The 26,278-nt window shown below is 35.6% G+C and overlaps 2 protein-coding genes across 4 annotated transcripts in view; both read left to right on the forward strand.

Moving 5' to 3' along the window:
- The window catches only part of NUP62CL (nucleoporin 62 C-terminal like), a 41,523-nt gene extending 30,304 nt beyond the window's left edge, over positions 1–11,219 (forward strand). The window contains exon 10 of the mRNA XM_023523830.1: positions 10,283–11,219. Coding sequence (XP_023379598.1) covers positions 10,283–10,377 — 95 coding nt within the window. The 3' untranslated portion in view covers positions 10,378–11,219. The remainder of the gene's footprint in view (positions 1–10,282) is intronic.
- A 4,020-nt stretch (positions 11,220–15,239) lies between these two features.
- Positions 15,240–26,278, forward strand: part of RBM41 (RNA binding motif protein 41) — a 57,892-nt gene continuing 46,853 nt past the window's right edge. For 2 of the 3 annotated variants that reach the window (XM_011380969.2, XM_023523829.1), the window contains exons 1-5: positions 15,240–15,371; positions 18,238–18,354; positions 18,951–19,143; positions 19,425–19,629; positions 21,489–21,560. In XM_011380969.2, the coding sequence (XP_011379271.1) occupies positions 15,364–15,371; positions 18,238–18,354; positions 18,951–19,143; positions 19,425–19,629; positions 21,489–21,560 (595 nt within the window). In that variant the 5' untranslated portion in view covers positions 15,240–15,363. The remainder of the gene's footprint in view (positions 15,372–18,237; positions 18,355–18,950; positions 19,144–19,424; positions 19,630–21,488; positions 21,561–26,278) is intronic. The other variant, XM_011380970.2, reaches the window with a different exon arrangement.

Below are 26,278 nucleotides of genomic sequence, written 5' to 3' on the forward strand. Positions count from 1 at the left end.
CTCAGTTGTCTTCCTGTCTGTTATATATTTCCCTAAAATAAACAATGCTTCTTGGGTGGAGTTGAGGCGGGGAGTGTCAAATTGTAATTAGGGCTGTAAGGAAGATTATAGTGATTTTTTTTTCTTTTGGCTGGGATCCTCTTTGTCATAAATAAAATTGCAAGGCTTTCAGACAATGTTTTCTTACTAATAAAATTAAAGTTGTTAGCTCTGCAAAGAATTTTATATAAATGAAAAAATTGTGTCCCAGAGAAGTTAAATGACTTCCCTAAGAACACGCAGCTAATAAGTGGCAGAGCTAGGACAAGAATCCAAATTTCTTCATTACCAAAACAGTAGTCTTTCTAATGGTGTGCTATTAAAAGAATTCTGATATAGGCATCGCTGGATATAAAAACAAATCATAATTATGTACCTAACAGTAGATGACGGGGTATGATAATGGTAGTACTTTGGGTGAGATGTGAGTTCTAGGTGTCTGGGTAAAGTTCTCAGTGAACATGGTAAGAAGAGTAAGACAGTGGAGAGTAAGGATTACTGGGAGTTACTTTTCTGCTAAAAAGTCAGTTGAGCTGTAGAGGCAATGAGATCTCATATAGGTTCTCAACTGAGATAAGGGAGGCCATGATAAAGAATGGGAAAGGACTGGTAATTCTTGTTACTGTGGGCTCCCTTTTGCTGTTCCCACACAAAGAACCTTCCCTTTTCATATCAGGAAATGACATGATCAAGTAATGGAGAGTGGCAGGCTTTAATTATGCTGTCAAAGAGAGGTATTTTGTTGTTGATGGTGGTTTATTTTGCTTTTTAATAGTTAATGGAATCAGGTCTGCTGAAATGATCTGTGGACTGAGAAATTTTAAGATTAAACTTCTCAATGAGTCCCTTTATTCACATCCAAATAATAGTTATAAAAAGAAAAAACGAATATATGTGTTACTTTAACAATGAAAATAATATAACTTTTTTTTTTTTTTTGCTAAAGAGATATCTCAAACTTGTATAGTTTTTTAAATGATTTTAAAGTTGAAATCTATTTTAAAAGATTTCTGGGAAATGTTTTTATGATTTAATCTTTCACACTGGTACAATTTTTTTTTTCTATAACAAAACATAGCAACTGTTATGGTTATAGGATCATGTATTTAACTTATAAAATCAACTTATCTTTAAAAGTGACTTGAAAATCATACATTGCACTTTAAATTAGAATATTACACTGTCCAATCAACTTGTCAATATCCATGAGTAAGTTATAGAGAACCAGGCCCCTTTCTTCTTCTAACCTACAAAGAACCATTTGCGATGGAACTGAACTAGAAAGGGGACAGAGAGACAAGTACATGTGTATAAAATTAGGGAGTGCCTGGACATGTGCTGATATCGACCAATTTACATATTCGATGTTTATCCATTGTTTAACATTATCTATGCCTCTTTTCCTCCTGATCAGTATAGATAATCGAGAGTTTATAGTAACTATAGTCAAATACCTGCTCCTTCCCTTGTCTTTCTCTTTGTAAAAATCGACAGCATTATTTTGAGGTTGGCTTAATGGCAGTGCTGCAGTCACAAGTCTGTCTTCTGAATTGGCAGTCACTGAAATTGCAGCAACTCCAGCTCTTCTGGGACCACTTATGACAGAGGGTCAATCAATCTCAGCCAATTTTTTATTAGTTTTAAATATATGGAGCTACTTCTCTTAGAGGGGGCAGGTAAGAGTGGAAGATAGGCTTTTATTTTTTCTTCATATACCAAACCATTGTTGTGTCCATTAGTATTCATCAAACACTACAATAAAGGGATAGGCAGTGGAAAATCTTATACTTGCCATTATTTGAAAGTTCCTTGAGTATTTTCATGGCATTTTGCTTCTTTTATGAAGTGTCTCAAAGCTTCACAGCTAAAATATATTTCATTTGTAATCACTGCAGTCTCTAATGGGTTAGAATCCCATAATTATTTAATAGCTGCTCACAGCATTTTGACTGCTATTTAGGGAAGAAAAGAATCCTTAGAGTAACTAAAAGGCCATAAGGAATTTTGTAATATTTCCAAAATATAGTCCCATTAGTACTGGACAATGAACACCTTATTATTATTATTTTTTGACATAAAACATTCTTAGTCATCCAGTGTGATACAACTAACTCTTAGATAAATTAAATGACTTCTGGATCATTTTAGAGAAGCAGCTTTTTGTGATATGTCATAATCATACTTCATTTTTATCCAATGTTAACATTGTTTGAAGGAATTATTTTAAATTGGATTTTTGAGGGTTGGGAATTTTTTAATCTTTTTTTTAATTGAGGAATATTTCACATATAACAAGTTTCAGGTATTCAACATAATGATTCAGTATTTGCATACATTGCAAAATGATCACGATCAGTCCAGTTAACATCCATCACCTTATAGTCATAAAAAATTTTCTTCTTATGATGAGAAATTTTAAGATCTACTCACTTAGCAATTTTCAAATATGCATTACAGTATTATAACCATAGTCACCATGCTGTATTTTTAAAGAAGCCTTGATACAGATAAGAAATGCTTTAAAAATATTTTTCTTAATGGCTTTCGTCCCTCTCATAGCTGAAGAATATAAATGCTGAGATGCCAAAAGATACCTCGAATTCCAATTAAAGTGTCTTCTTCCTCTTTCATCTTCTAGAATAGAATCCAATTCGCTGAGATTTCTTTTACTTTCTCTTTTTTTAAAATTCTTTGGGAAATCTTGGTGACATTGGTTGATCAGCGAGGTCATCTCTTGTATTCTGGAATATAATGTTCCACTTCAGACACTTGACAGGTGAATGCTCTTGATCTGCCAGAGAAGTGGCAACACACAAAGACTCACTTTAGGGTCTGTTAAGCTCAGCAAAGATAAGTGCTCACTTTCTTCTCCCCATTGCGGTTAATTGAAAGGTATTTTATATCTTTCCATTGTTTAATGAGCTACCTGCTCATCTCTGCTACCCTTAACGGAAAAAAAATAGATTCATGGTCACACTATTGCTTGATTCTAAAGAATTTCTTGTAGATTTAGGGTACTAACATTTAAAATGATCAAGTCTTCAGCTCCTTTTAGGAAAGAGTGCATGATACTTAACATTCGCCAAGCTCCACTTCCTAAACTTCTTTTTCTATACGTAAATCCAGATTCGAAATACACTCAATACAACTTTCGATTTCTCACTAATCCTTCTTAAGTACATTTTGTGCCCAAGTGAATTTCCTCAAGCCAGAGAGCCTCTCCAGATGAATTATATGTAACATTACTTAAATCACCCCCAAATAGCAGAATTGATATTGTTTGTGAGATATGCAGATTTTTCTCCAAAGCAATGTTCTTCCCGTTAGTGACTACTAACTATAAATATACTGAAGCCTTGCTATAATGCTGTTTTGGGGCCCATTGCTCTATAGACACCTCATAAGTAAATTAGCCTGATAGTACTTCACCAATGAAATCTCTCCAGATGGAATTCAGATAGGCTTACTTTGAGCACTTCAGGGTTTGAAGGGATAACAGTGTTATGCTGTGGTGCTAATTATTGGCTCAGCATAATACTTTTATTTAAAATTTTCACAGCATTTGCCAAACTGGTACACTGTAATAGAAAAAAGCACTCTTATACCAAACATTCAAAGAAGATTTAATACCTATTCTACTCAAACTCTTCCAAAAAATTGAAGAGAAGGCAATACTTCCCAACTCATTTTATGAGGCCAATATTACTCTGATAACAAAACCTGGTAAAGATAACACAAAAGAACAAAACTACAGACCAGTATCTCTCATGAACACAGATGCAAAAATCCTAAATAAGATACTAGTGAACCGAATACAGCAACATGTTAAAAAGATTATGCACCATGATCAAGTGGGCTTCATCCCAGGGGCACAGGAATGGTTCAACATATGCAAAGCAATTACTGTGTTACACCACATAAACAAATTAAAAAATAAGAATAATATGATCTTATCAATAGATGCAGAAAAAGCCTTTGACAAGATACACCATCCATTTATGATCAAAACATTTAACAAAATCAGTATAGAAGGAAAGTATCTTAACATAATAAAGGCCATTATATTTAATGGTGAAAAACTAAAAACCTTCCCTCTAAGATCAGGAACAAGGCAAGGCTGTCCACTGTTGCCACTGTTATTCAATATAATATTGGAGGTCCTAGCGAGTGCAATCATGCAAGTGAAAAATATAAAAGGCATCCCAATAGGAAATGAAGAAGTCAAACTGTCACTATTTGCAGAAGACATGATTCTCTATATAGAAAACCCTGAAGACTCCACAAGAACACTACTAGAAACAATAAGCAAATACAGTAAAGTCTCTGGATATAAAATCAATGTTCAAAAACCCATAGCTTTCCTATACTCTAATAATGAAGTGTCAAAAAAATAAGTGGATAAAATAATTCCTTTTGCAATTGCAACAAAAAGAATAAAATACCTAGGAATAAATCTAATGAAACATGTGAAGGATCTATATAATGAAAACTATAAGACCCTATTAAAAGAAATCGAAGAAGATACAAAGAAATAGAAAGATATTCCGTGTTCTTGGATTGGAAGAATCAAAATCATTAAAATGACCACATTACCTAAAGCATTATACAGATTTAATGCAATCTCCATCAAAATGCCATAGGCATTTTTTAAAGAAATAGAACAAAAAAAAAAAAATCATCAGATTTGTATGGAAGCACAAAAGACCCCGAACTGCCAAAGCCATCCTGAGAAAAAAGAATGAGACTGGAAGCATTACTCTGCCTGACTTCAAATTATACTACAAAGTGACAGTAATAAAAACAGTGTGATATTGTCAGCAAAACAGACACACGGACCAGTAGAACAGAAATGAGAGTACAGAAGTAAACCCATATTTATATGGGCAAATAATTTTCAACAAAAAAGCCAAAAACATATAGTGGAATAAGGAAAGCCTATTCAATAAATGGTGCTGGGAAAACTGGACAGCCACCTGCAAAAGAATGAAACTAGACTGTTGTCTATCACCACACACTAAAATTAACTCAAAATGTATTAAGGACCTGAATATAAGACCTGAAACAATAAAATGCATAGAAGAAAACATAGGAACTAAACTCAAAGACCGTGGACTTTAAGAGGGTTTAATGAATTTGACCTCAAAAGCAAGGGAAGTAAGAGCTAAAATAAATAAATGGGACTATATCAAACTAAAAAGCTTCTGCTCAGCAAAAGAAACCGTCAACAAGGTAAATAGACAACCATCCCAATGGGAAAATATATTTTCAAGCAATATCTCCGATAAGGACCTAACATCCAAAATAAACAAAGAACTCATACAATTCAACAACCACAACAACAACAACAAAAACAACTGATCCAATCAAAAAGTGGCCAGAGGACCTGAACAGACACTTCTCCCTAGAGGACATACAAATGGCCAACAAATGTTTGAAAATATACTCAACATCGCTAGCTATTAGAGAAATGCAAATGAAAACCACAATGAGATACCACCTCACGCCTGTTAGAATAGCTATAATCAACAGGACAAGTAATAAATGCTGGAGAAGATGTGGAGTAAAAGGAATCCTCATACACTGCTGGTGGGACTGCAAATTGGTACAGCTATTATGGAAAACAGTATGAAGGTTCCTCAAAAAACTAAGAATTGATCTACCATATGATCCAGCAATCCCTCTACTGGATATTTACCCCAAAGACTTGAAAACCCATATCCAAAAAGATATTTGCACAATGATGTTCATAGCAGCATTATTCACAGTGGTCAGGACATGGAAGCAACTGAAGTGTCCTACGATAGATGATTGGCTAAGGAAGCTGTGGTACACATATACAATGGAATATTGTTTAGCCATAAGAAGAGATGAAATACTGCAATTTGCGACAACCTGGATGGACCTCGAGATAATTATCCTAAGCGAAATAAGCCAGACAGAAAAAAGTTGAAAATCACATGATATCACTTATATGTGGGATATAAACCTAAAAGCAACAAAGGAACAGGACAAATAAACAGAGACTCATGGACATGGACTATAGATTAGTGGTTACCATAAGGCAGGGAACTGGGGAGGAGGAGGGAGGTAGACGAGGTAAAGGGGGTCAAATATAGGGGAGTAGGGGGAGGGTGAAGTGGGTAAAGGGGATCAAATATATGGTAACTGAAGGAAACTGGACTTTGGGTGGTAAACACACAATAGATGTCAAATTATAACGTACAACTGAAAATTATAACGTACAACTGAAAATTATATAATTGTATTAACCAATGTTACCCCAATAAACTTAATTTTTAAAAGTTTTTTTTAAAAAAGCACTCTTAGATGAGAGTCTGAAAATATAAGTCCTGGTATCGATTTCATTAACTTTGGGCTTTGGTGACATTGTATGAGAGTCAAGAAGTCAAAGTTGATTCCTAGGTTTATAAACTGGTATCTTGGGTGTTGCTTTTAACCTTTACAAGAAATTCAAGAGAAATACTTGAATAATTTACATTTACAACATGCTGGTTACTCAATAAATTCTTTAGCTCTGTGCTACTACAATTCCAGAGCTGCACACTTCCCCACAATCCCTTTAGAGTCTACTGCGCAGAGTTCACGGACTTGAAGTTTGCGGCTTGTCACCCAGGGCCTGTCAGCATTTATTGTACAATATTGCAGTTATATATTTACATGTCTGTCTCCCTTACTAGAATTTGAGCTCCTTGATGATAGAGATTGTCTTAGTTATTTCTGTATCGTCAGAATTTAACAATGTCTGACTTGAACTTGGAGGTCAATATACTTTTTAAAAAATTTGTCCCCAACAGGTAGATAGATGATAGCACACTATACTCAGCTTTTTATGGAAAAAGAGATACATAGCTAATAGAAAGGTATACATGAATATTGTTCCATGCTATTAAATATTCTACATTTTAATAGCTGCTAAAATTTTTCCATTATATGGTTATATCATAGTTTATATAACTAGTACTTCGTTGTTAGGTATTAGTTAATAGTCAGGTATTGGTTTCCAATTCTTTGCTATTTTAAATTGTGCTACAGTGAGCCTAAATGTGGCTCAGCTTTAGGGTACATCCATAGTTATTGGACATAGATAAAATTTTTAGAAGTTAAAATGCTGAATTTGGGGTAATGTCTGTTTAAAGGTTTTTGATGTATTATTCCAAGTAAGTTGTACCAATTTGTATTGTCACCACCGATTCATTAGGATACCCATTTTTCTGTACTCCTTCTACTACTACTACTTATAGCATCATCACTACCACCATCATTATCATTCCCTGCTAAAGTTTATAGGTAAAAATGCTATTTCCCTAGTTTTGTTGCATTCCTCTGGTTACTTATGAGGTTGAGTATTTTAAAAATGTTTGTAAACCGTTTATATTTCATTTTCAAAGTTACTTATTTGTATCTTTTTACCATTCTTTTCCAAGATATTTTTCTCTTACTGCCCCAATTGTTTTTCTAGGAGAATAAGAGGTGTACTATAGAAACATTTATGAAAGTACATTGTTTCTTTTGACATAATTTAATATCATCTAATAATATTTATATGTATAACTTAAAAATAATTATAGTAGGAAGCCATATTTGACTTTAATGACCAAATCGCTTATATTTGTAACTTTCTATGAAAGTCTTTTAATCTGTACTTAAAATATTTGCAAGTAGGCTAAGGTAAAGAAAATTGCTATCCCTTAAAGTGAATGGGGCTGGCTGGAAGCAATTTTACCAGAATCTTTTTTTTTTTTTGGTGGAGTGCAGAGGCAGTCATTTTTAAGAAATCTTTAAAAAAATTTACAAGGTGTTAATTGGTTAAGTCAACATCTTAACCAATCGCTGTTTAACTAAAGCTATAGAGCTGTGCAAACATCACACAATCCATTTTTAGGACATTTCATTACCCTAGAAAGTTCTTTCTTGCCTGTTTGTGGGTAATTGCCATTTCTACTTCAAATGCCAGGCAGCTACTTCCTGTATTTATAGAGAGTTTATATAAATGGAATCATCTGATGTGTGGCATTTTGTGTCTGGCTTCATGTTTTCAAGGTTCATCTATGTTGTTTATTTCAGTATTTTATTCCTTTTTATTGCTGTGTAGCATTTCAGAGTATAGACTGGACCACATTTTGCTCATCCATTTATCAGTTGGTTGACATTTGTGTTTTATTTTCCAAAGACAGTTTTAGCTCTTAGATTCAGGTCAATAATCAACCTTGAGTTGATTTTTATACATAGTTAGAAGTAAGGCTTCAACTTCATTTACAAGTAGATATCTAGTTTTCCCCACACCATTTGTTGAAAAAGACTATGCTTTCCTCCACTGAATTGCCTGGCACCTTGTCAAAAATAAATTGACCATAAATATAAGGTTTTTGTTTCTGGACTTTCTTTCTTTCTGTCCCATTGATCTCTATGGCTATCCCATGCCAATACCACACTGTCTTGATTACTGTAGCTTTGTAGTAAGTTTTAAAATGGAGTAGTGTAATTATTACAACTTATTCTTCTTTTTCAAGATTGTTTTGGCTGTTCTGGGTCCTTTACCTTTCCATGTAAATTTTAAAGCTTGTCTATTTCTACAAAAATAGCCTGCTGGAATTTTCATAGAGATTACATTGAATTTGTAGATCAATTTGTGGAGAATTGCCACCTCAACACTATTGAGTCTTTCGATCTGTGAACATGGCATATCTCTCCATGTATTTAGATTTTTAGTTTCTGTTAGCAATGTTTTGTACTTTTCAGTGTACGGGTCTTATACTTAATTTGGTAGGTTTATTCCTAAGTGTTTAAATTCTTTTTGATACTATCGTGAATAGACTTTTTTTCTTAATTTAATTTTCATATTGTTCAATACCATTATTTTCAATAATGTCAAAATGTATATGACATTTCCCCCAAAATGTTGACTGTTTAGTAGCATTTTACTTCTAATATGATATATAATTTAATAGGCCTGCAGGAACAAATCACTGATGCATATCATGGGACTGGAACTCTGGGCAGTTAATTGCCTAGGTGCAATTTTGCCCTTAAAGAATGAAACTCCTAAAAACTTTAATGTTAATACAGAAATAGTCCTGGGAAGTCAATTTGAAGACATGACAAAATGTTTATAGTAAGGCTCTCTTAATAATGCTGACTTGCGTTTCTTGACATTTTATTGATTCTTAATTGTTTTATAAATGTACTGCTTTGCATTTAGTATGTATCAATCAGCAAATTAAGTAGATTGTGCTTTTGTTGATTTTTCTGGCCTCAAGTTAATGGTTTGTTGTAGTGCTCATTTGTGCTTCTGTCACATTGAAAAATGTTATTTGGGCAGGGGGTACTGCACCCTGCAGTTAGTTATTACAACAAAAAGGAGATGTGTTTTGCCAGGCTCAATGTATACTGTTTTTCTAGCTTTTCAGGAGACAAGTTATTTAAATCACTTGTTCGTAAGGTGTGATCTTGCAGTGCCTATATGTCATAAGATAAGATGCGGTATTACACTTTAGAAACTGAAAAATATTGGGGCCTTTCCACTGGTGGAAGAAAATTAAAGTATATTATTTCATAGTTTTAGTTTTTCCCTCATAGTTTTTCGTAAATCTTTGGCACAATTTATTGCTTATCAAGTAGTGAGCATTAATGAACACTAGAACGAATGATCGAGTTTATTTGTGCATGTTGATTAAAAACACTCAGATTATCATGCTTACCTCAACAACTCATTTTTACTACAGAAAGTTACTCTTCTATATGTTAAAATTAATGGTACTTTGTGTTGCTCTACCTTTGAGCAAATTTAAGGACCACCAAGTTAAATAAATCATTAGAAAGGAGCAGAAATGTGGATATACTCATCGTACTAATTTGCTGATAGGCCAGCAAAGATCCACCCAAATCTGTACCCTCAATTTAATGACCACCCTCCATGGTGCTTTTAGGCTGTAATGTGTAAAAAGCAATTGACCCTTCTCTTCAACAAAACATAAATGTCAGATAGACCGCTATTTGCCTGAAAGCTGAGGAGAGCATGTGAAGAACAGTTGTGTCCACTGTTTTCATAGTTTCCTAACAGATAGATAAATACTTTATTTCTTCTGTATTTTATAATACTTAAAACTGTAAAAATCAATATAAAAAGTTTTCTAAATCATATTTTGAAGGGAGAATGTAAGTTATTATGTTCTTGGGATTGTTTGACCTCAGATTAATGATGCATGACTTTTTCCCCCTATAGGCATGCTGCAAAGGAAGATAGAAGAGGTAACACAGGTTTTCAAGGATCTTCATTGCAAGGAGCAGGAACACAATATGAGCATTGCTTTTGATTGAATGACTGTATCTTCAGCATGTTGTTTTGGGGGTATATGTTACCTGCAAATTTCGATGATGTTAAATATGGTAGTTACAATTGTTATTTACTCTTTGGTTGCAATTAAGTGTGCATGTATTTAGGGTTTTTATTTCATTTAAATATTGTGCTGTTGGGAACTATGCTGTAGTTTGACTCAGTATTAGCAAATCAAAACTATATTAGCTCTTTTGTCTAGGCAGCAGCCTATTAGATGTTGACTCTGTATTTATAATCTGTATCTTACTCTCCTGGATCCCATAGCCTACCACCAGCATACATCATCATCTTTCTCACTCCAACAAGACCATAGACACATGCTCGCCAAAATATAAATGCCAACTAGGCTTTGCTGGTTGCACGTTACATAATAGTGCTAGATACTGTAAAATCTCTTTCTTAAAAGGAACTTGCTATCTAGTTTGAGATGTAATTAATGAATGCATGCCTGTATAAAAACAATGTCAACAATACAAAGAACTATGATATGAATTACTGAAAGTGTGCTATAGAAAGAAATTCAGAGACAGAAGGAAAAGTTGAGTTAGGTTTGAGACTTGAATTAAGTTATTTTTAAAAGGACAAGCTTCAAGCAATTTGTTTTTCGTTTTTTTGTTTTTTGTTTTTTGATGTACAGTTGTCCTGGTGTTTTACTTGATTTCAGCATATGGTTTATAGTTGTTTGTTTTTCTATATTTATGTGTTTCAAGAAAAAGCTATATTCTTACCTTCATCTCTTATTTCATGTTTCACTTAAGTCATAAATAAAGGTGATGTTCTAAAAAATAAAAGCATAACACCAAAATAAACTACTTGAATGTTTCTTAGTAATTAGTGCTTAGTTGCCCAGAATTATTGGGCTGAATTTCTCTGGTACTGGCTGCATATGACCACCCTGAGGGTTACATATTAAGGGAAGAAAATATATTTTTTGAAATGAGTATTAGTAATTTTCATAACCTTATGAGCGAACTAAATATCAGAACTTACAGGCCTCTTTTTTTCCTACCCAAACTTCTCAAAGTAGCAGCTTCTTATCAGGTAAGTTTTTGTTACCACTCAAAATTATAGAATATGAAAATAATCCAGAGACTATTTAATTTTATGGATGATTTCTGTAGATAAACAGCTTTTGAGTATAATCTTGAGTGATCTTTATTTTTGATTCCAATATTATTATTATACCCTAGAAGACATTTTCTCTATAGTTTTTAGAGCTCCAACTCCTGTAGTCTATGCATAAGTTAAGTTCCACATTCAGTAAATATATTGGAGGAAACACTGGATTTCATCCTGCCCCTGCTTAATTAACTAAACGATTTCATTTGGGCATTATGTTTGGCCTATTCATGAAAGGGTCGGATCATATTAAGGTTTTCTCAACTGAAAGAAATGAGTTTTCATTTCTCTGAAGTTTTAGGATTCCTTGATGTCCTTTCACTACCACTAAGTGTTTACTGTAAAGTTCTTTTACTATAAAGTAAAATAAAGAAGAGGCTACAGTACTCATTGACTTTGTACTGGGAGTGTTCTAGTGTTTTTTCCAGAACATAGAAGAGGTGAGGGGATGGCAAGGGGCTTCCAGATCAATATAGCAACACTCAAAATGTACTGGTATATCTCAATGTACTGTCTGGAATCGGGAGCCTTGGACTAAATCTTCTCTAAGGTTCCTTCTGACTCTGGTTCAGCATGACATTGTTGAATAAATATTAATTAAAAGATGAGAAGTAACCTATTTTTGCCAATAATTTTAAGGCAACATTTATATTAGGTACTGGAATCTTGAGCCCCCCATAACCATGGTTGAAGTCCAGCTAAGATATTAGCTGAAGGAGAATTCTGAAATTTGTCACGTGGCACTTTCCCCGTGCTTATCCACTTTTTTTTGTTTTTTGTCCTTTGAAAAAGATGCAATATTTATTCTCTATAACAGCATTTATGCTATCTCATTTGGGAGCATATGAAAGACATGCACAATTGTTTAGACTTAATTAGACAAGTGATGCTATCCCTATTCAAGAGAAAATTTTCGTTTTAACATCTTCCATATCTGGAAATTATAATTACTTCGTAATATGTTAATCAGAAGTATGCTGTAAACTAAGTGCCTAAAAAAGACAAACTCTGAAAATATGTCTATGTTAAAGAAGAGCTTCTGGCTTAATTAAACTAACCTTGTTAAATTGTCAGAAAGACAAACGAGGCATGTTTTTTCAGTTTGTCATAAAATCTTCTAGGGGTGAAATTGTGAGATTACCTCATGGTAATATCTCTGTGTAGAAATCTCAAAGCTTTTTATATACTGTCTGATATCCTTTTAAAGCAGGGAAAAGGATGCCGTGGGAAACAGAATAGCTATTATTTCACAGTTAATAAGTTTGGCAGAGCTAGAAATAGCCTGGTTTTCTAATGTAATGTTCCAAATGTTTGTCCCTGGGTACCTACCACTAGGGCTGACTACAGTCATACGCAGGTACATAGAGTACCTCCTTATGACCTTGCTTTCCAGTTGCAATTTAAACCTATGTGAGTGTGTCTTTTCAGCCTTTCATTCTCCACTCATCCCACCTAGTGGATTTGTAATGTAGTATGTACCACTTCAGTACCAATAGGCTGTATATTTTATTACAAGTAGTATACAAGTCTGGTGTGATGCTCAGTGTAGTTTTTGCCACCTTCCCAGGGGACAGACACCAGCAACCTTGGTGTAGTTTTCCATTTCCTTATGACCAATGTGTCAATTGGACATTTTGGTTGAGCGGCAGAATTCAGCCCCACCACTATATAGGATTTGCTTGGTGCAGGCTATGATATGGCCCACACTAATACTTCCCATGAGATTTTCAATCTGTTAAAAGTTCTCAGCATAGGAAGTACAATGTCTTCCAGTAGCTGCTCTTTGATTTTATCCTTTAACTTGAGCATGGCAATACAGCCAGTTTGAATAAGTCTGAACCTACTGGATAACTTTGGAATATTTGCTCATAGATGACCACCCTATTAAGTGATTTTAAAATCATACTTTTGTATAATACTTTACAGTCACCCTATTCCAAGATATTATCCCCATTTTATGGATAAGGAAACTGGCCTAGACCAGTTAAAGAAACTTACTGAAACTCACATAGTCTTGTAACTTGCCAAAGCAGAAGTTCAAGTCCAGATTAACTACTATGCTATATTGTCGATTACTGTGGGAACTGAGAAATCCAAACATTGTGACCCCCAAACCCATGATCTTTTTCTTCTTTGGCTTTTTTTTATAATCTAAAAAGAGTTTCTTTTAATTTTTTTTAAGTGGCTAAATATAATCATGTAGTTCAAAATTTAAAGGGTACAAAGATACACAGTGAAGAGTTTTTCCCACCCTTGTCCCTCACCATCCAGTTCCCCTCCCTGGAGGCTCTCACTTACCACTTGTCTGTATGATTTTTCCAGAGGTATTTTATGCGTATAGAAGCAAACACATACACATAATTTCCCCCTTTTTTACTCAAATGGAAGCATACTACATACATAGATCTGTATGTTGCTATCGCACTAAATATATTTTAGAGATTTTGCAGTAGCAGTCCCTAAAGAATTTTGTCATTTTTGGGACTGCTGCATAGTTTTCTATTGAATGAATATCACATTCATGGATATTTAAGTGGTTTACAGTATTTTATTGTTATAAATAACATTGTAGTGAATATACACATGCACATACGTAATACATACATACTTGAGGGTGCATAGTATTGAGGATACCATTCATACATGTTGAACTGCTGTGCTGAAGGGAATGTGAATTTATGATTTCAGCTGTATCCTCAGGTTGCCTTCCATATAGGTACCAATTTATGAGAGTGCCTATTTTCTCACAATCTCAACAAAACAAGTGTGTTCTCAAACTTTGGACTTCTACCAATCTGGTAGGTGAAAATGTTATTTTAGTGTGCTTTTAAAAATAAGCTAATTTTTAGAATATTTTTAGATTCACTGAAAAGTTGCATAGTAGAATTCCTTATATCTCCACTCAGTTTCCCTAAGTGTTAACATCATAATATAACTGGTATATTTGTCACAGCTAATCAACCTTATTATTAACCTAAGTATGTAGTTTATTCATATTTCCTTAGTTTTTACCTAGGGCCCTTTTTCTGTTCCAGGATACATTACAGTTCGTCATCGCTACGTCTTATTTGGTTCCTTTGACTATGACAGATTCTTAGACTTTCCATGTTTTTGATGACCTGGACAGTTTTGAGTACAGGTTAAGTGTTTTACAGTCAGTGTACTTTGAAATTTCAACATTTCTCGTGAGATTAAACCTCTTTCTTTTCATATACTTAAGGACATTTGTATTTCCATTTCTGGAAATTAAGAGTCCATGCTGTTGTTAATCGCTATGTTGTACCTCTCTCGATTCACCATAATTATCAATAACACGTTCACAGGCTTGAATACATATGGATTTCTGATTCTCCGGAAGTAAATGTAAGCCTCTGTTACAGATAGAGGAGAACCATTAGTGCAAGTGATGTCGTCAAACTCGTGTCTGATCATTCTGGCTACACTACGGAGGATGGACCAGAGGCTGGAAACAGCAGATAGCAACGTAAGTAAGTCCTTGAAAGAAGCAACAGGACTGATGGGGACACGTTCGAGGGAAATTGGAGGCGCCAGGATGTGGTGATACTGGATGAGAGAGTCAAGAAGTCAAAGGTGACTTCTAGGTTTATGAGCTGGATATTTTGGGTGTTGCCTTTAACCTCTACAAGACGTTCAGGAGAATTATTTGAAAAATTGACAACACACCGGATACTCAATACGTATTTTCTCTTTCCGTTTTTTAGAGCTGCGCTACTACAATTCCCAGAATCCCGCACTCCACCACAATCCCCTGAGTCTGCCGCGCAGAGTCCTGGGACTTGAAGTCCACGGCTTATTTACACAAGTTGGAGAGAGGGGCCTGCGGAAACATGAAGAGGTAAGGACTTGTCTGAGAGCAGGCAGCGAAGGGAGCTCTGTTTTACCTTTTAACTTTTAAAATGGCTTTTATTACTTTGTGTCGGGGTCTGTCACGTTCTCGGGATGCGGTTTCGTGAAAGTGGGAAGACAAAAGAAGAGGTTGAAGGGGGGATGGGCGAGACTGGCCTGCGGGGCGAAGTTCAGGAAGGGCTGCCGCCGCCGCCACCGGTTTCTGTAGGAATGCCCTTCCAGCCCAGGCATCTAGGCCGCGGCGCCGACCCAGGGAGCTTGACAGACGCCGTGGCTTCGTCCCGTTTCAGACGGACCCACCCAGGTAAAAAGGTCTTGGCCGACCGATGCCCAGCGCTAGAGGAACCCAGACCAGATCCTCTCGGTCCCCCTTACCTCCACCCTATGCTCGGAAAGGGGCTCAGGGTGAGCGCCTTTATTTGCAGTGTTTTTGGATTAAAGAAGACTTGCTCGTGCCCCGAGAGCAAGTAGCGCTTTCGAATCTTAGTAAGCGAATGATACTTTGTTTCTACAAATTTAGAAGGCAAATACCAAACCTATTCGATATATCATGGGAAAGAGCAGCAGTGCTGCGAGCAGTTCCCCCTACTGGTTCGGCAGGAAATGGCAGCTTAAACTTAGCTGGACCCTGTTGAAAGCCAGAGCTTCCTAATTACTGACAGTACACAAAGCCTTTTGAAATGGTCCTCATTAAATTAGTTTTGTATTCACTCTGCATGTAGAATAATCGCTCTGGAATAGAGTGGTGTATTTAAAATTCTTGCTAATACTATGCTAACCTGCGCCGTCAGCTTCTGCATCTTTAAAAAAACTTTATGATTTTCCCTGCCTCAAAATTGACTTTTAAAACCTGTTTCTTATGATACAGCTCATACATGAAAAATAATGTATACATACAATTTAAAGAACAATAATAGACTCGTATCCACTACAAGCTTTAGAACTGGAACATTACCAGTACGTTAGAAGTCGCCAGTGTGCCCCTCCCCGATTGCTTCTCCTCCCTCCCTTCCCGCCTACGGGATCACTGTCCAGAATTTTGTGCTAATCGTTCTCTTGCTTTTTTAAGAAATAGTTTGACCACTTAGGAATATATCCCTAAACAAAATGTTGCTCGTTTTATCCATTTTTCAACTTTTGGACACATACTGTATGAATTTTTCTGTGACTTGCTTTTTTCACTAAACATTTCTTTTTGAGATTCACGTATACTGATGTATTCAGCTATGGTTTATTCATTTGAAAGCCTCTTTAAACTTAGCAAGAACTTTCAAAATTCTAAATAAAAAATAAAAATTAAGATGCTTAAAAGGGATTTTGTTTTTAAACCCTGGGCCTAAAGATATTTTAAAATTTTCCAAAATATGTTTAAGTCTTTGTAGAGCATGAGAATCTTGCTTGTAATTATGGGGGATACTTGTCTTAGGTTCCAGTAGTTAAGGGTCGTTTGATAAGGAAGGTATTTTAATATTTATCTTCCTCATGGAGTTAGCTCGGTTTTTTTGTGTTTGTTTTTTATAAGCAGTCGTTGCCTACTTAAATGGTCCTGCTATTTTTTTTACACTAATAAGAGTTTTCAATTATTTAGGGTTAGTTAGCTCATGATAGCATTAGCTAGATTTCTACACAGTAGTGCCTAGGCTATAAAATATTATGACCCTTTTCACATTTGTTTCTATGCTCTCTCCTTTGGAGATCTTTTCCACAGCTACAGATCCTGACAATACAGATAACTTGAAATTTCCACGTTCAGCTTCAGACTCTCATCTATGCAACAGTTCTCCCATCTCTCACTTTTCTTTTAGCCAATATCACTTATACAGCCACTTCAGACTTAATATATCTTTGAAGTATTCCTGGTACTTTATGCTAGCGTTTCAGTTGGAATAGGTGGTTGACTCAACGTGGCTAAAACAATAATGACATGCCCTTTCCCAAACCATTTATTTCATCCAGAGCTTCCTCTTTCCTTCATTGGTATCAACATTCTCTCAGTTTCACAGCTTGAAATTTGGGGGTTTATCTTTGACCCTTGTCCCTACCTTCAAAAGGCCTTACCCATCTTACTCTTCCTTTCTGTTTCCACTATTATCACTCCAGTTTGGACTTTCATCACCTTATGTTTGATAAATTTAAAGAGTTTTCCAACTAGTTCTTCTGGTTTCTTTCCTACTAATCCATGAGACATAACCACATTCGTTTTCCTAAATCACCACTTGCAATGCGTCACTTTAACTATCTAATAAATTACTTTGTAATACCTATACATTTAGGTCTAGGCCCCGTAGTTGGTATATTTAAGGCCTTCACAATCTGAGTCTAATTACCCCTCCAAGATTATCTCTCAATCTTCCCATACATGAATGCCAGCTAAATTGAACTTCTCATTATCCCCTAGAACATCTCATACTTGCTCTCCCTGTTCTTTCCTTCATCACACCCAATACTTCAAATGCCAGTTTAACAGTTACTTTTCTAAAGTCTTCATTTACCACCCTAGCTCCCAATTATCTCTCTCTTCTGTGAACTCCTACGAATTCAGCATGTGCCTCTCTATATTGTTTTTCTCTTCATTTCCTCTCCCCCTCACCTCCCCCCCCACCGCCAGCCACACGCATGTAACAGATACACTCAAATATGCCTTCTCCCTAAGTAAATTGCAAACTTTTTAAGGATAGGGACTATGTCTTGAATATCTTTAACTCCATCAGTACCTCACAGAGTGTATTGTGTGTAAGTAGGTATTTTATGTTTGCAGAATGACTAATAAAAGGCAACAAATTGTTCAAGAAGGCTTTTTGAACAAATGGGGTCACTAACGGTAGACAAAGAATATATTCTTATATCTATTCCAGGGTAAACAGCTGTGTGAAGAGTGATGAGCATGTCCTGGAAGAGTTGGAAACAGAAGGGGAGAGGCAGCTGAAAAGCCTCCTTCAGCATCAACTTGATACCGCCGTCTCCATTGAGCAGTAGGTATTGATTTTGCAAACAGGTAGAGTACCATAGACCCTCACCTTCAGGTGACAGACCCCTCTTAGAGTTTGGATGGAACACTCCGTTCCCACCCGCTCCCGTGCCTTGGCAAACTTCTACATATCAGGCAGGGTTTTGCTTCTCTGTCTCTTCTTCTAGGAATCTTCCCATTTTCTATGACGTCTGGGCTAAGTACCTTTCTTGTGAAAGGTACTTAGGGAAGCCTCAGCAGATATAGTACTTATAACCCAACATTATCGTTGTCTGTTTACTTGCCTATCTTTGCACTGTTCTTCCACAAAAGCAGAAAACATTTTTTTTTCTTTTTTACTGTTAAATCCTCAGTACCTAGCACAGTGTCTGGTGTATAGTAGGTACTCAATAAATAAATACTTGATTCAGTCATTTATTAGTCCTAGATGAGGAGACTGTTGGTAGAATTCCATATTGTTGCAGTGGTGCTTCAGCCTAGAAATAGGACTTGAGAGAAATTACCGATGAGTTTCATTGTGCCTCTTTTCATAGCAAGCCCCGTTTCTGTGAATTGTGGTAACTTGAAGATGTTCTTACTCTCTTCCTGCTTTTCTTGCAGATGTGTGTCTAAGAAAGAGAGCTTTGCTCCTGGTACTATGTATAAGCCCTTTGGGAAGGAAGCAGCGGGGACTATGACTTTGTCCCAGTTCCAGACACTGCATGAGAAGGACCAGGAAACAGCTTCTCTCAGGGAACTAGGGCTCAATGAAACAGAAATCTTAATCTGGAAGAGCCATGTTTCAGGCGAAAAGGTAAGTGAGGTGAGTTTCTTCTGGACAGTAAAGAGCGAGATCTCTTCACTTGGCACAGAACCTTTTAATTTTTAGTTCTCACAAAACTGAGCTTTGCGTCTGAATCTTCTTCAGTTTCTAGGATAAGGACCCTGGTAAAAGAGAAGCTGTCCTTTGACTTATTTGCTACCATATGTACAAATGCTCATTTTCGGGCCCTGATCATCTTACTTGAGGCATCAGACCATCACTTTCAGGGTGAGTCCTCTATGATATATTCCATCTCTTTTTTCTGGTTTCAGAGGATGAGACTGAGGGCAACCCCTGAAGCAATACAGAACCGTCTTCAAGATATTGAAGAAAGGATCTCAGAGCGTCAGCGCATCCTTTGCCTGCCACAGAGATTTGCAAAGAGCAAACAGCTGACCCGGCGAGAAATGGAAATAGAAAACTCTTTATTTCAGGGAGCTGATCGTCACTCCTTCCTTAAGGCTCTTTATTACCAAGGTATGTGGTCACCACTAACTTTGAAATATTCATTCACTGAGAGAGATTTAACATCAGGGCACTAAATATGAAGAGTTAGAGAAGGGAGTGAGGGAAATACACACTATCACTACTCTTGAGGAATGTATAGTCCCATGAGAGAGACAAACATGTCCAGAGTTAGTTGCAGTTCAGCATGGAAATTGCTATTATAGAGATGTGAATAAGATGCTGAGGGAGCACAGAACATAGAGAGCATCTAAGTCTAGTTGGGGGATTCATAAGTTGACATTTTTATTGAGTCTTGACAGATCAGTAGACATTTGTCAGATAAATAAGGGGGAGAAGGCATTATAGATAATGGGTGAATGAGAACAGGACTGTGAAAGGACCTGGCGTGTCTAGGGAACAATGAAAAAGTTCAGTGTGGCAGGCAGTATAGGATACAGCAGGGAGATGACACTGGAAAGGTAGGCGAGGCTAGATTGTAAAAGGTCTTTAGGCTGAAGTATAAATTAGCACAAAATATATAGATAAGTTGTCCATATCTTAACGAGAAAGAGTGAGTTTAACAGCTAAGTTTTGCTAGGCACTGTGGAAGGTGCACAGAAGTTTAAGAAATGATTTCTGACTTGGCGCCAATTACAGTCTGGTTGGAGAGAGAAAAGTGGCATCTAGTAACAATGTGACGTACAGTTATTAAGTGCTGTAGGAGTTCAGAGGAGAGAAAGGCCACTGTGCATTGGCACGACTGAAGAAGGCCTCTCCGAGGAGGTAAGATTTAAATTTTTTTAATAGTACCTGTTCTTTAGGAAGGAGAGGGAAAGGCATTTCAGTTGCAGCAGATGGTGTAAGCACTATGGCATGTTTGAGGGTGTTATCAGAGACAAGTTAGCTAAAATTTTTGACCTTTCTTTGGTGGGTAGTCTAACTCTATGCAGAGTTATTCGGTTAGTTACTTTGGATATAGTTAAAGGTATTTCAGCCAGGAAGAACATGATAAAAGTTGTATTTGAACATGATTAATATGATGACCAAGAAATAGAATGAGAGAGAAGAACTGGAAGCAAGGAAAATGATTTAGGAGGTACTACAGTCATTTAGGCATGAAGATCTGGACTGAAATGATGGCAGTGGAGATGTGAAGAGACGTAGGTATGGTTATAAGAGACATTACGAAGGAAGAATTGGTAAAACTTGTTGACTGAGACTTAAGGAGGAGGGTTAATGGAGAGGAATGTGTCAGAGGTAATCCAGATGTTTCAAGGCTATGTGACTAAACAATTAACAAAATTAAGAAAGCATTTATGGGGAAATTTTGAGGGAAGATGATGAGTTTGAGTTTAAGCATGTTGAATTTGTGAGAATGGCAGGATCGTGAAATGCAGATATTGAAGAGGCTGTTAGACATGCAGAAGCGAAGCTCGGGGAGAGGTCAGAACCAGATCTACAGGACCGGGACTCATCTATGCATAGATGACAGGTAAAGCCATGAGAATGAATGAATTGTTAGAGACAGTGAGACCATAGACATGGAAGAGCAGTGGTGAGGGAAGGAAAAGAACTAACAAATAGCCTTTTGTGGAGAGACATAGCTTAGCGATTAAGAACATGGATTCTGGAGGCAGACTGCTGGGAAAATCCTGGTTCTCCACTTACTAGTTTTACGATTTGGGGCAGGTTTCCCCCTAGAAGCTTCAGTTTCATTTGTAAACTGAGAATATTAATAGTAGCTATATTGCAGGATTGTTAGGAGAATGAAGTGAAATAATACATGTAAATCACTTAGAGCAGTGCTTGGTATTTGGGGTGGGTGGTGGGTGGTGTATGAATCTGTTCTTTTTCCTATCTTTGAAACTCCTTGCTTTAAACCTTCACAGCATACCACAAAAAGACAAGTGCAGACAAGTACATGACCTCAATGAAGAGGAAGATAAAATTAGGCACAAAAGGCAAGTCGAGAGTTTTCTTACAGTGTTAGATTTAGGAATGTAACCTAGAGTCCTAGACTTCCAAGTTGAGTGCTTACTTAATTCCATATCCAGTATATAACAATGTTCATAGAAAATGGTCCGGAGGGAGCATATTATCCTTATACAGAATATTAAAAAGAGGAGCTAGTAGAAATTTTAAATTTTTACATTTAGTGTTATTGATTTTTTTCTCTATACCTTTAAGTTATTCTACCAGACATAAAACAACCTTAATGATTTTAGATCCTATTTCACAACTAATTCAGAATATCTTTATTAATCAGTAAAGTATAACTATTGATAATGATGATATAGCCAATATTTTCTTCTATTTTTTTGAAATGAATTTACAATAAAACTGTCTGATTTTTTTGATGTACAATTCTGTGAATTGTCAGTCGTGTAGATTCATGTAATCACCACCACGATCAGGATAGAGAACAGCTCCATCACCCTAAAACTTCCTCATACTATCCATTGATAGTCAGCCCCAACACCACCCATAATCTCTGGCAATCACTGATCTGTTTTCCATCACTGTAGTTTTGTCTTTTAGAGAATGTCATACGAATGGAATCATATAATATGTAAGCTTTTGAGAATGGCTTCTTTCATTCAACATAATGCCTTTGAGATTCATCCAAGTTGTTATGTGTATCAGTAGTTCATTCATTTTGCTTAGTAGCGTTCCATTGAGTGGATGTTCCAAAGTTTGTTTATCCATTCAAACATTGAAGTGTATTTGGGTTGTTTCCAGGTAATGGTGATTATGAATAATACTGATATGAACATTCTTATACAGGTTTTTTTGTGAACATACAATTTTTATTTCTCTAAGGTAAATATCTAGGAGTGGGATTACTGGGTCATATGGTAAGTGTTTAACTTTGTAAGAAACTGCCAAACCATTTTTCAGAGTGGCTGAATCATTTTGCATTTCCACCAGCAATGTATGAGAGTTCCAAGTTGCTCTACATCTTTGTCAGCATTTGGTATTGTTGGTATTTATTTTAGTTACTCTATTAACTGTGAAGTAGTACCTCATTGTAGTTTTAATTTGCATTTCCTTAGTGGCTAATGATGTTCAACATCTTTTCATATGCTTATTTGCCATCCTATATCCTGTTTGCTGAAATGTCTATTCAGATCTTTTCTTGTTTTTTAATTTGGTTGTTTATTTTCTTCCTGATGACTTTTGAGAGTTCTTTATATATTCTTAATGCAATTCTTTGTTGGTTATCTGATTTGCAAATATTTTATTCCAGTCTATAGCTTGTCTTTTCATTCACTTCAGACTGATTTTTGCAGAGCAAACTTCTTTTATTTTGATAAAATACACCTAACATAAAGGTGACCATTTTTACCATTTTTTAAGTGTTCAGTTCTGTGGCTTTAAGTACATTCACATCGATATGCAACCATCACCACCATCCATCTCCAGAACTTTTTCATCTTCCCAAACTGAAGCTCTGTACCCATTAAACACTAACTCCCCATTTCTCCCTCCCCCACTCAACCCCTGGCAACTACCATTCTACTTTCTATCTCTAAGAATTTGACTACCCTAGGTAGCTCATATAAGTGGAATCATACAGTATTTATCCTTTTATGTCTGGCTTATTTCACTTAGCATAATGTCTTCAAGGTCTTCTGTATTGCAGCATGTGTCAGAATTTCCTTCCTTTTTAAGCCTGAATAATATTCCATTGTACGTATCTACCACATTTTTGTTTTAACTTTCATCTTTCAATAGACACTTTTGTTGCTTCTACCTTTTGGCTATTGTGAATAATGCTGCTTTAAACCTGGATGCACAAGTACCTGTTCAAGTCCCTGCTTTCGGTCCTTTTGAGTATATACCCAGAAGTGGAATTGCTGAATCATGTTTAATCTTTTGAGAAACCACCATACTGGTTTCCACAGAGGCTGTACCATTCGATATTCCCACCAGCAATGCACAAGGATTCCAGTTTCTCCATACCCTTGCCAACACTTACGTTTTTATTATTTTTTATAATAGCCATACTAATGGGTGCGAAGTGGTATCTTACTGTGGTTTTGATTTGCATTTCCTTAATGACTAGTAAAGTTGAGCATGTTTTCATGTGCTTTTTAGTAATTCGTATATTTTCTTTGGAGAAATGTCTATTTAAGTCGTTTGCCCAGTTTTTAAATAGGTTGTTTATTTGTCGTTGAGTTGTAGGAGCAATTCATGTATTCTGGATGTCAATCCCTTATCAGATACATGATTTGCAAATATTTTCTCCCCCATCCCATGGGTTGCCTTCTCACTTTGTTGATAGTGCCCTTTGATGCACAAAAGTTTTTATTTTCTCTGAAGTCCAATTTGTCATTTTTTTCTTTTGTTTCCTGTGCTTTTGCTGTCATATCCAATAAATCATTGATAAATCTAATGTTACAAAGCTTTTCCCCTATATTGTCTTTTGAGAGTTTTATAGTTTTAGCTCTTAACATTTAGGTCTTTGGTCCATTTTGAGTTAAATTTGTATATGGTATGGTATAAGGTAAGGATCCAACTTCATTTTTTTTGCATGTTGATATTTAGTTTTTCCAGTACTACTTGTTGAAAAGATTGTCCTTCCCCATTGAATGGTCTTAGCACCCTCCCTGAGAATCAGTTGACAATTAATGCAAGAGTCGCTCTCTAGGTTTTCCATTCTATTCCATTGATATATATGTCTGTCTTTATGCTAGTGCCTGTACTGTTTTAATTACTGTGGATTTGTAGTAAGTTTTGAAATCTGGACGTGCAAGACCTCCAACTTTATTCTTCTTTTTCAAGATTGTTTTTGCTATTTGGGGTCCCTTGAGATACCATATGAATTTTAGGATGGAGTTTTCTATTTCTGCAAAAAAATAGTCATTGGGAATTTGATAGGAATTGCATTGAATCTGTAGATCACTTTGGGTAGTATTGACATCATAACAACATTAAGTCTTCAATCCATGAACACAGGATGTCGTTTTTCTCAGCAGCATTTTGTTGTTTTCCGTTTTTTGCCTCAGAGCAAATGTGTTAAATTTTGATACAATCCAGCGTGTCAACTTGTCTTTTGTGGATCATGGGGTTTTTTTCATGTCTAAGAACTTTGTCTAACATCAGTTTATGAAAAAGATTTTTTCCTGTGTTTCCGTCTAACAGTTTTATAGTTGTATACTTCACATTTAGATCTATGATCCATTTTGACTTTATATTTGTATAAGGTGTGAGGTTTAAATAAAAGTTCACTTTTTTGCCTATGAATGTCCAGTTGTTCCAGAGCTAATTGTGGAAAAGAGTATTCTTTCTCCATTTACTTGCTTTTGCATTTTTGTCAGAAATCAATTGGCCACATATTTGTGTTAATTAATTCACATCATAATTAGTGGTGAAAGATTGAAAAATTTCCCCCAGAATCAGGAATAAGATAAGGTTGTACACTCTCACCACTTCTATTCACAGTGGAATGAAATTGGAAATCAATAATAGAAGGACATTTAGGAAATTACGGATATGCAGAAATTAAATACCATATAACCAATGGATCAGAAAAAGCCACAAGGGACATTAGAAAATACTTTGAGATGAATAAAAACAAAACAGTGTATTATAACTTATGAAATGCAGTGAAAACAGTATTTAGGGGGATATATAAAGGTGTAAATGCCCATATTAGTAAAGAAGAAAGATATCAAATTGATAACCAAAACTTCTGCTTTATAAACTATAAAAATTTGTCCAAACCCATAGAATGTACAACACTAAGAATGAACTATAATGTAAATTATAGGCTGGGTAATTATGATGTGTCAATGTAGGTTCATTATTTGTAACAAATATGCCATTCTGATGGGTGGTGTTGATAATGGGGGAAGCTATACATGTGTGGAGACGGGAGTATGTGGGCAATCTCTGTACCTTCCTTCAATTTTGCTGTGAACCTATAACTGCTCTAAAAAGGTTAATTAAAAAAAAATAAATTACAAAAAGAGCATACTAAACCCACATCAAGCTGAAGGCAGGAAATTAAGATTAAAGTCAAAATAAATAGAGAATTAAAAAATAGAGAAAATCAACAACCAAAAGTTGATTCACAAAATTCACAATCCTTTAGCTAGACTCACCAAGGAAAAAAGAGAAAAGACTCAACTTTCTTATACCGTGCTCTACTTTGACTCTTTTTTGTATTGAATATCTTTTTCCATCCTTTTACTTTCAACCTTTTTTTTAAATCTAAAGTATAGACAGCAAGTAGATCGTGTTTTCTTTTTTAAAATCTATTCTTCCAATTGAGTTGAGTAGAGTGTTTAGTTTATTTATATTTCATGTATTTAATAGGAGTCCGATTAGGTAGGATTTGTATCTGCCATTTGCTATTCGTTTTCTGTATATGTTATATCTTTTTTGTTCCTCTATCACTCATTTATTTCTCTATGTTAAACAGATGTTTCCAGTATATCATTTTAATTAACTTGTTGCTGCTTTTATTATTTTTTTAGTTATTTTCTTAGTAGTTGCCCTGGGTGTTATAATTAACATCTTAGCTTGAACAAATTAGTTTGTATTAATGCCATCTTAATTTCAGTAATATTCCAAATCTTTGTTCCTGTTTAGTTCTGTTCTCTCCTTCCTCCTTTGTACTATTGTTGCCATACAAATTACATCTTTATAGATTTTAAGTCCGTCAACAGTTTTA

This window comes from Pteropus vampyrus, unplaced genomic scaffold, assembly GCF_000151845.1.
Source record: "Pteropus vampyrus isolate Shadow unplaced genomic scaffold, Pvam_2.0 Scaffold419, whole genome shotgun sequence".
Lineage (NCBI taxonomy): Eukaryota > Metazoa > Chordata > Mammalia > Chiroptera > Pteropodidae > Pteropus > Pteropus vampyrus.